General features: G+C 44.1%; 1 protein-coding gene across 1 annotated transcript in view; it reads left to right on the forward strand.

Annotated features, from left to right (window-relative positions):
• Positions 1 to 4,692: 4,692 nt before the first annotated feature.
• Positions 4,693 to 11,081, forward strand: part of LOC311077965 (uncharacterized protein) — a gene marked incomplete at its 5' end in the record, with an annotated part of 32,458 nt that continues 26,069 nt past the window's right edge. The window contains 4 exons of the mRNA XM_084106612.1: positions 4,693 to 4,843; positions 5,037 to 5,053; positions 5,679 to 5,873; positions 5,969 to 6,048. Of these exons, the coding sequence (XP_083962738.1) occupies positions 4,693 to 4,843; positions 5,037 to 5,053; positions 5,679 to 5,873; positions 5,969 to 6,048 (443 nt within the window). The remainder of the gene's footprint in view (positions 4,844 to 5,036; positions 5,054 to 5,678; positions 5,874 to 5,968; positions 6,049 to 11,081) is intronic.

An 11,081-nucleotide genomic window follows, 5' to 3' on the forward strand; every position in this document is an offset into this window, starting at 1 on the left:
TGTGATCTGCTGTAACGTGTTTTGTATTGTTGAGAAGTGTGTTAGTGTAGGCGCGTTAGGAGCTCAAAAACGAAAGTAGGCTAGTAAAACTATTTCTACTTTTACAAATGCAAATAATGAAATATAGGCCTGTTTTGATCCGACAAGCCAGTTAAAGTAATAGAGTTCGTCGTTATTGTTGTGACGGCTGCAGGTAGGCTAGTAGTGCCATATTGGCGCTCGTGCTTCAGTTTTGACGCAGAGGAGTGAGGACAGGTTGTCCTTCTGCTTAATTTCTTTCTAATCGATTAAAGATGAACTAGTTTGACAATATTTTTTTTTTTAGATTAATTCAGAACATCACTGAAAAGCTACTAAATGCCACAACAAAAACAACAACAAAAAAATAAAAGCACATATTTAGAATTAAACAAATTAATAGGACAATTTAGCTGCATAATTTATTCATGTTGCAATGCATGCTGGGAGTTTTGTACAATGATGGTACCCAGCATGCATTGCAGCAAGGTACTTTTGATTCTCACCATTGTTGAGATTCATACGTTGATTATTGATGTCTGTGTGTGTCATCGAACAGTAATGATTCGTGCTCATGTTTGTTAAAGTCTTCTAACTGATTGTTATAATATTGCTGGACCTCATGCTGCAGTAACACAGGGTTTGTGATGAGAATATATTAATGGTACAACACAATTGTTAGATTCAAATTATCTCAGTGAAACAGGTTATTTCATGATGATTATAAAACCATCAACAGGTAACCATCATCACCTGATCTCATTTCACTTTAGCTTTCTTTGCTGCTGCAAATGTATTTGACAAACACACTGTCACAGCAGCCAAAGAAGACAATAGATATAATAAGAGTTAAGAGCCCAACTAATGGAAACACTATTCACTGTAATGGTGAAACACATTATAGTTAAACCTCTGTTAATTCTCAATAAAACCTTTTGTAGACGTCTGACAGAAATAAAGTCAGTCTGGTTGGTAATAAGTGAAGCTGGTAATGCTGTTTGTGGAGTTGTTTAATCCTCCAGTTCTGGTTTATTTCTTTGCTCTTGGCTGAGATGTGGCATTGCTATGGCCTGCTTGTGGCCCAGATCTGGCAAACAGGAGTGGCCCACTCAAGTGCCGTAAGTCCACGCTGCATGTGGGCCAGATCATCTTTCCATGTGTGCCAGATGTGGGCCGGATCTGGGCCGACATAATGTTGCTATGTGGGTAGCAGTGAGTATTGAACACACACACACATACAGCAGTGAGTATTGAACACACACCAATGTGGTATTTATGCATTTGCACTGCAATTACAATTGCATAATAAATGTTATGATATTAATGTCTTAAATATAAATCTCTGAATATAGAAAAATGAAATGTTTAAAAAAAAAAGAATTAATAGGTCTAATTTTAGATGTGAAATAAAGCCACGAGTAGATAGCAGCAAATGTTAATGATTGAGTCGCTGAATCGTTAAACCGAACGCTACACTCTGGTGACCCCTGCTTGTCAGAACAGTGTAAATGCAACAAAAACTCAGGCCAAACATGCAGAAAAACACCTTTTAAAAAACCATTGCAAACGCTTTATTGAAAGTAAAATCGATCAAATACAATTAACTAATCATCTAATACGATTAAATATCAAGTGTCTGTATAACATGGGATTTAAAAAAAAAAAACAATTTTCAGGGCATGTTTTGTTTGTTCAATGGATTGCTCAGCTAAACAGGCCAATAAGACACTATTACAACTATTATTATTTTCAATTATACTATTGTCTCATTAAAACGACTACAAATGTATAAAACTGATCAGAGATCAGGGCTGCGTTCAGCCCCGACAAAACGTTGCACAACGTTTTTTAAACAGAAACGGTGATGCATTGAACACACTGTTCTGATGACGCAAGAGTTGCAACTATGGCAGCTGAGAAGGCCATTCTTTGTGTTCTTTGTGAAGAATTTTCGGAGCCTGATGAAGTCGGTATAAATATGTGTTTAATACTACAAAATATGCCCGATGTTAGTTATTGCACTTGCCGCCCAGAACAAAAGAGAACATGCCAATCGAGTGAAGGGATTGCTGAAACTGAAACTGAAGCACACATCTTACCTAATTCAGACTAAAACGCATCTATTTAGCCTCACATACTGACTTTATTTGTAGTTCATACTGTTTTAATACCCTGTATTTTCTTTCTCCTTTTTAGGAAAAGCACTTAATTACCATTGTTTATTTCTATACCAAATGTCATACACTTGCAATGAAGCTAAAAATATAAGCAACTACATCATTATGTTGATAACCTATATTTTTACAATAAAACAAACATGTCTTCTAATATCCTCAGTTGTTGTGTATACCGAGCTGCATCGAAGACATTTGTAAATTACTTTCCTTGAACCCATTGTGCGAGTTCACTTTAATACCGTGTGCTTTATATACATGTTGCTGCTGATTGGACTGCAGTTCTGAAACCAGGAAACATGACGTTCAACCCGGAAACCGTAGCAAAACGTTGCGCACCGTTTTGAACTTGAACGTGCCCCAGGTAAAACCTGTAGACGTTTGTTGATTGGTTCTCAGTGAATCCACATGATTCATTGAACCATTGAAATTTCGAAAGTTTCGAAACAGTTATGACGTGACGAAGCCTCGTTGATTCGAAACAAAAGATTTTCAAAAGATTTTCAAAAAGTTTCAGAGCTTCATGAAGCAGACGAGCAGTTTTTCGAAAGCACCGATTACTAAAGGCATTGCATTCGTCTGAATTGTCTTCGCAAAGGTGTTTCTAGACACGAACTATTACGCTTGTTCCAGAAGTGGTCAAATGAGCAACAGAACACTGTGAGAATACATTCTTATAGAAAGCTGTTATAATGTTGATTAAGTGATGATTGAGCTGCTATTTTTAATATCATTTCAGACCCTTTCTCCTGATAAACTGCAGCGTGAACAACGACGTGCAATCGCAACTCACTGCAAAATGAAGTGAAGCATCGAGAAACACTCAATAACGCGCTAATTCTACACAGCATTTACTACACCGAGCACAAAAGGCAACGGCACTCAAAAAATTACCTTTAACTGTTTTTGCAGAAATGCGTGGTCAAATGAACGTTTTAAAAGTGTACCTGCCGCACATGCAACATTCGACATCGCCAGAATTTTGAAGCTTTAGTATCGCGATACTACTGTAATATTGGTATAGGGTCATTCTACAGAAACGTCCACTTTTGGTATGGCAAGATGTCTTAAAATTGATTTATTTTTCTAACATTTAAACTTACACCACATTATTAGACTACCCTTTGACTTTATGAATATGCATAAATGACAGCTTAATGATTTTTTTATATTTTTTGTATTTAAAGACCGCATGTACCATTTTTTTTGTCACTGTTGTTACCTTACTTCTTTGGCAATATTAAAGGTTTTTATGAAATATTATTTCTAATTTTTTTGAGCACATGTATTTAGAGTTACCGAAAAATAATAATAATGCAACAAATAAGGAGATTATGTTTTATTTATTTTAATTAGGTTTGTTAAAAGTGTGCTTGAATGAGGTTAGTTCATCTGCGCTACCATCTATTTGCTATAACAATGAAAATATTTGAAAACCAGTTAAAATCAAGTAATGATGCAATCCTTTAAATCTTAACTTTTGAGTGTAGCAGAATTAAATGGATGTAACATTATTACTATGTCACATGTGACATTGTATTTAATGTGACAGAAAAAAAGACAGTAACACCAGTGACACAATGAATCACCAATGGCATTCATAAGACCAAAGATCATTATTCTTCAACTATAATTAAGTATATGAGACTAAATTGTTACATTTGGCATATAATCTAAATGAATAGCTTTGAATAAAGTTTATCTATAAATGGGAGTCACTGGTGTTACCCATAAGAAAGGTGACACCAGTGACAGTAACACCAGTGACAATTTTCATAAAAAAATAATTTTACAAAATGGCTGCTGCAAGGTAACAAACCACATGTTGTCAATCAGGGTATACTAACTAAATTAAGTAGTTTAATCCATTTGTATTCTCATTTTTTTTTTTAAAACTACCTAACAGTAAAGTAGGTCATACCAGTGACTTCAACTAAAAGCTTCATATGAAATCATGAGATAAATGAGAAGATTTCTGCTAACTGAAAAGAGACAGTGGATCTACCATGGGCTTATCTTCATAGATATTCAGGAAATTGGAAGAAGGAAGTCGAGTGATGTCATCAGTGTGATTTTTATTTCAAAATAAGAGATTTTTGTTTAACGGTAACACCAGTGACACAACTCCAGGGGACCACTACTTTCATTATAAATTTTATAATATTTATTCTGCATTTTTTTTATATATATCATTTACATAATATATTTGATAGTTATATATACATTATTGTATTTTAAATGGTGTAAAAATCTGTTATTGACCTCAAAATAAAGCATTTTCCCTCTGTATATGACTGTGGGGACGAGCACTTCTGTGGTGCTTGGAATTCTAATTAATTAATAAAAATCAAATATTGCCACATTGATGGCTCAAGAAGGTGTAATAGGCTACGTGCACGTAACTAAGGAGTTCTACTTCCGCCGCCTTGAGTGTGCGGTCGACCATTTCCGGTTCGCGGCATTGCTATAGCAGCGAGACGCCAGGTTTTGATTGCGAAAGATGGCATATTTCACTCGTTGTTTACAAGGCCTCCCGAAAATTGATGTGAACGATGTCCACAGGATTGTTGACCACTCTTCACCTGCACCCGGTTGCAAGCGTGTAAAAGGATTTCGATTGTACATATCAAGTTACATCCACAACTTTGAAGGTGAGTAGCGATAACAGTTACCTCAGCTGTTAGCGTTAGACATTGACTAGCTAGCAGCCAAGTATTTTAACTCGCATTAAATCATGTCAATATTACAACATACTTTATTAGTGTTATTAAATACCTTGTAATGTTAATATGATTATCAACTGGTTGTGTGTATTTTTCATTTGGGTTTTGTATTTCCTCTCAGTGTCCAAGAAAGATCCAGTGACAGGAGTAGTGTGTGTGAGGGCGTTATGTCATCCGTCAATGGACAGATCTAAACCACCTCACAGTTTAAGTGTAGGATAAGTGTAGTGTTAAGATGGTTACCCATGTTCCTGGGTTAATCGTGTTCTTTTGTTTATTTTCTCTAGGTTAACCATGTTCATTTGGTTGACCATGTCCCCCATTCACGTCAAAAACGACCAGTGTACGCTTAGTTACTACTATGTTTTCACTAACAGCAATCAGTGTTGTAGTAGCAATGTAGTGGTGTAGGTGTAGTATAGTTTGTTTTTCCAGGTATGCTGAACATCCCATGTGAAAGGTGAAACACATAAGATAGGTATAGAAGTGTATGTAAATCTGCTAAGTCTAAGGAGGTATACTGTAATCTTGGTACTTTTTAAGTGGGGATTCTGAGTGTACCTGCAAATTAAACTGCTCCACTGACCACATTAAAAGAAAAAGATTAATCCCTTTACTAACAGTGTTTACAAGAAAAAAAGTTTTTACTAGCTAACAGTGTACAAAAATAAACAGTAGCTTACTTGAGTATTCCATATAAATATATGACAAATCAGTTATGCTACTCCTGTTTAAATATATTTTTTTAAACATCTTGTTACAGGTGGGGCTGAAGGACTCAATCCCTGTTGAGCTGGCCCATCACAGCTGTACATGTGTAGCTGGATCAGTGCTCTGTAACCATTGTGTGGCTCTACTTTTCCAGTCTGCACATTATTCTCAGCTAGACATTCCAGTTGTTCCACCAGTGCTGAGCTGTACGGAGAGTGAACAACAGTGGCACAAGCCAAGAACCCTGGCAAGTCTTGGAATAATGTAACAATAATTTCAATACTTCATCTACACACACACATATCACATACGCTCATCATTGCTTATGGGCTATATTCACAGGGTGTTAAACCAGGTCCCGTCGAGAAGATGGCTGTGCTGTCTGCCAAACCAAAGCAGAGGACCATGGCCGAGGGAGTAAGGTGAGAATTTGGCTAGTAGTTAGTAATCTATTAATTAATTTGTTAGGCCTACTTTTCTCAATCAAATCAAGAAAACTGTAGTTTTGTTACTTGTAGTCATTAAAGGAGAAGTTCACTTTTAAAATGAAAATTCTGTCATCATATACTCACCCTCATGTTGTTTCAAACCTGTATGAATTTCTTTCTTCTGCTGAACACAAAGGAATATATTTAGAAGAATGTCAGTCACCAGACAGTTTTTGGGTCCCATTGACTTCCATAGTAGGAAAAAAAATATACTATTGAAGTATATACCGCTGAACGAGACAAAGAGCTGCTCTGTCTGTCTGAAGACAGCAGAGCGGGACATATAAGCTCTTAAAGCCCTAACAGGGCAAAGAAAACTCGAGTCCCCCTCCTCACTCGATGCCGGCAGGGCAGACAGGGAAATAACCTGAGCCCGAAAAGGCGTGTTGAGGGATTTCGGCACATAGCCGTGCTTAGGTTTGAGTATGACTTTAGAGTCATAGGACCAAACTCCAAGCACGCCGGGCTCACAGAGAGCGCGTGCAGATCGCCTATGCGCTTCACTGAAGCGAGAGCCATCAAAAACACTCTTTTGAAAGACAAATGTTTGAGGCTAATAGACTGGATAGGCTCGAAAGGGGCACCTTTCATGGCCGCCAAGACCGTAGAAAGGTCCCACATAGGGACTGAAGGAGGTCTGGGTGGATTCAGTCTCCTAGCTCTCCTGAGGAAGCGGATGACTAAATCGTTCCTTCCCAGTGACTGACCCAGCGTTGAACCGGAGAACGCTGAAATAGCCGCCACATACACTTTGAGCGTGGAAGGGGATCTGCCCTTATCCAACAGCTCTTGTAGGAAGGAGAGAACCTCCGTTACCTCGCATTCGAGGGGTGAAAGGCTCCGAGCTGTACACCAGCCAGAGAAAACCGACCACTTCGAAGCATAAAGCCGCCAAGTCGACGGTGCTCTAGCCTGAGTGATGGTATTCATGACTCCCTCTGCGAGACCAACGGGTATCCGTTGAGCGCCCACACATGAAGGGACCACAGTTCCGGGTGTGGGTGCCAAATCGAGCCCCCGGCCTGCGAGAGGAGATCTCTCCTCAACGGCACTGGCCATGGAGCGATGTCTGCTAACTGCATCAGGACTGGGAACCATGCTTGGTTCTCCCAGAACGGTGCTACAAGCAGCACTGGGCATTTTGTTTCCCTGACCCGTTCCAACACCTGTGGCAGGAGGGAGACGGGGGGAAAAGCGTATAGCGGGCAGCGCGGCCACCTTCGGGACAGCGCGCTGTCGCTCTTTGAAGAGAACGCGGGGCAGTGAGCGTTTTCGTGGGACGCGAATAGGTCCACCTCCGCTCTGCCGAATCTCTCCCACAACAGCCGGACTGTTTGTGGGTGTAGAGACCATTCGCCCGGGGGAACGTTGTTCCTGGACAGTCTGTCTGGGCCCACATTCTGACGCCCAGGTACATGCACTGCTCTCAGCGAGCGTAAGTTGTGCTGAGCCCATATTAGGAGGCGTTTCGCCAGCCTGTACAGGGATGTGGATTTCAGACCGCCTTGGCGATTTATGTAGGACACCACAGCCATGTTGTCCGAACGGACTATGACGTGTTGGTCCTTGATGTGGGGACAAAAACGCGTCAGCGCGTTGTGCACTGCCAGCATTTCTAGGCAGTTTATGTGTTGGAGCTTTTCTCGTTCCGACCACAGGCCGAAGAACGGTCTGCCCTCGAGCAGCGCTCCCCATCCCGAGGTGGATGCGTCTGTCGACACCATCCTCACTCCCGAGGAAGTCCCCAGGCTTACACCTGATCGGTACCAGTCGTCCGCCATCCAAGGCACCAGGGCTGTAACACAGTTCTGATCGACCTTGAGGCGTAATCGACCGGGTACCCGCGCTTTCAACCAGAACTGCAGCGGGCGCATGCGGAGCAAGCCCAGCCGGAGAACTGATGATGCTGAGGCCATGAGACCCAGCATCCTTTGAAACTTCCTGAGCGGGGTGAAAGCGCCGCGGCGGAAAGACTTCGCCGCGCGTTGAATGTGCAGCACGCGCTGTGGCAACAGCCGCGCTGTCATAGACTGCGAGTCCAGAACGATACCCAGAAACGAAATCGTTTGACTGGGGTTCAGTGAACTCTTCGCCCAATTGGCCGTGATACCAAGATTCTCGAGGTGATCGAGTAAAATGGTTCTGTGCTCCACGAGCTGAGATCGTGATTGGGCTAGGATCAACCAGTCGTCCAAATAGTTCAGCACTCGCATGCCTCTGAGTCTGAGAGGAGCGAGCGCTGCGTCCATGCATTTCGTAAATGTACGAGGTGCCAGGGACAAACCGAACGGCAGGACTGTATACTGGTATGTCTGACCCCCGAAGGCGAATCTCAAGTATCGCCTGTGATGTGACGCCATCTGTATTTGAAAATACGCGTCCTTCAGATCTATTGACATAAACCAGTCTCCTCGGCGAACATGCGCGAGGATTTTCCTGGTCGTGAGCATTTTGAAACTGCGTTTCACTAATGCTTTGTTCAGCTGTCTTAGATCCAGTATGGGTCTGATACCACCGTCCTTTTGGGGACTAGAAAGTATCTGCTGTATAGCCCCCCTTCGCTTTGAGCTTGGGGCACACGCTCTATCGCCCCTTTGCTTACCAGTTTTGATATTTCGGCGCGAAGTAGGTGTGCTACTTCTGAAACCACCGTAGTTTGGACGCGCGCTGTGAAGCGGGGAGGGCGTCGACAAAACTGTAGCGAGAAGCCTCTCTTATAATGCCTAGCACCCAGTCCGAAACCCCTGGAAGCGCTGCCCATGCTTCTGCATGGTTGGCTAAGGGCTGGATGCGAAGCGCGCTCTGTTCGCCGTGCGACAGAGGCGCTTCGGGGCGCAATAACGTAGGCGTTATACCTGTGGCATTCGAGGCGGGGGGCGCGCTTATTACAGCGGGCAGAGCGCTCTTCCTCGACCTTACTACAGCGCTTGACTGAGTGAGGGAGGGCTGAGCGGGTCCCGCGGGACTCATGTCTGCGAGTAAATGTGGGCGGGAAGCGGGCACATTCACTGCTTTGGGCGCGCTGTCTGACTGAGCAGAGCGAGCGCGCACAGATCTCGTTTTTACTGAGAGCCTGTGGTCTGTGAGACATAGTGTTTGTGCGGGCACTTTCACTATGTTGGAAGCGCAATCGACCTGAGTCGATTTTATGTGCGCGAGCCCTAAGTGTAGGGCTGTGCTTGTGTGTAGAGATGGGCACTGAGGAGTGGGCATCGACAGCTACACTTATAGCACCATCGGCCGTGGCCGGGACACCAGAAAATACCGTGAGTAAGTGTGGGCGCGGGAGAGCGGGCACAGTTACTGCAATGAGTGCACTGTCTGTCTGAGCAGAGTGAATGCACACAGGTTTCGTCTTTACAGAAACCACAAGGCATGCAGAACATAGTGTTTGTGGGCACTAGGCAGTGGGCACGTTCACTATGTTGTGTGCGTGATCGACCCGAGTCGAATATATGAGCGCGGGCCCTGTGTGAAGGGCTGTGCTAGTGTGTAGGGATGGGCACTAGCAGTGGGCATCTTCTCTACACATATAGTATCATCGGCCGTGGCCGGGACTTCGGTAGAAGTCCGGCCATGTACCACGTGCTCGTGGGCTGCAAAAAACACGTCTGCAGTTGCCTCTCGGGGAACAAACAGAGTGATTTGCTTTCGGCGGCATAAATATTTTCTGCCGGCAGGCCTGGGGTTCGAACCTCCGATCCCCCGCGCGCAAGTCTAAGAATCTACCACTGGACCACAGTGAAGATACATAGACAAAGTCAGCGCGAGTATTATCCACACTGGCGTTTGCTTGCAGGCATGTACCACGTGCTCGTGGGCAGCAAAAAAAACACGTCTGCAGTTGCCTCTCGGGGAACAGACAGAGTGATTTGCATTTTCAGACGCCTGCAAAATGCCAGAATGTGAGAAGAGTGGATATTGCCCAGTTTCAGCGGGGCTGAAAATACTCCATTCTCCTTTCGCCAGTGACGCACGGGAACCATAGAAACGGTGTTCGGTTGCAGGCAAGCGGGTACTACGCGCTCGCTGGCTGCAAAATGCATCTCTGCAGTCGCCTTCAGGGGACTGACAGAGCAAAGCATTGGCGGCATAAATATATATGCCGCTAGACCGGGATCCGAACCCCGGCCTCCCGTGTGAAAAGCCTATAATTCCACCACTGAGCCACAGGGGGATACAGGCTTTTGAAAGCGGCGTCAACATGTATTCTTCGGCGTTTGCTGGCAGGCAAGCGTGTAACAGACTCACTTGCTGCAATAATATTTCCAGTCGCCGAACAGGGAACTGAGAAATGTGAGAGAAAAGAGGTCAGACCGACCAACGGTGGGACTAAGAACACTCTTTTCTCCTTCGCCGGTGAATGACGCGTGCAGAGGCAGGGTAGCTTTTCTTGTAACGTAAAGAAAAACTAATCCCGCCATCCGCTTCCAGGAAGGGCAGCCTCGGAAAGGATGCCCGGCGAGTCCTCAGAGTCACCGTAGGCAATTTGCTCGGAGTGAAGGCGTTCGCCGTCAGCGAGCGCGAGCGCTGCATGAGAAGGCGTCTTGAAAAAGACGCAGCTCTTTTAGGGGTGTGTGTTGCAAAGCGAACACACACACACATACACAAGAACAAAGAATGTAAAGGATATGGCGTCGGAAAGCGCAGCAGGTACGGCGGTAGAAGGCGGCGTTGGCCAGTGGCTTCAAGGGCTCGTCCCGCTGAAGTGCTTGCATCAGACGACGCGTGCTTCCTCGTGATCCAGCGATGCGTGCGCTTCGCTGAAGAGATTAAAATCAAGTGAATCAGCCTTCTCGAGCTCCTTTTATAGAGGTAAGCCACGCCCGTCTCGGCGGGAAGTCACCTCAGCTGACGTCACCTCAGGCCTCGCTCGATAGGCTTATGCAGTTGCCGCAGAGCAGCCAATGAGCGAGCAAGCCGTCTCGCCATAGCTGACTGCTGCCGCAACGCGTTTTACATATATG

The sequence above is a fragment of the Abramis brama genome (genome assembly GCF_963993115.1).
Source record: "Abramis brama genome assembly, chromosome: 2".
Classification (NCBI taxonomy): domain Eukaryota; kingdom Metazoa; phylum Chordata; class Actinopteri; order Cypriniformes; family Leuciscidae; genus Abramis; species Abramis brama.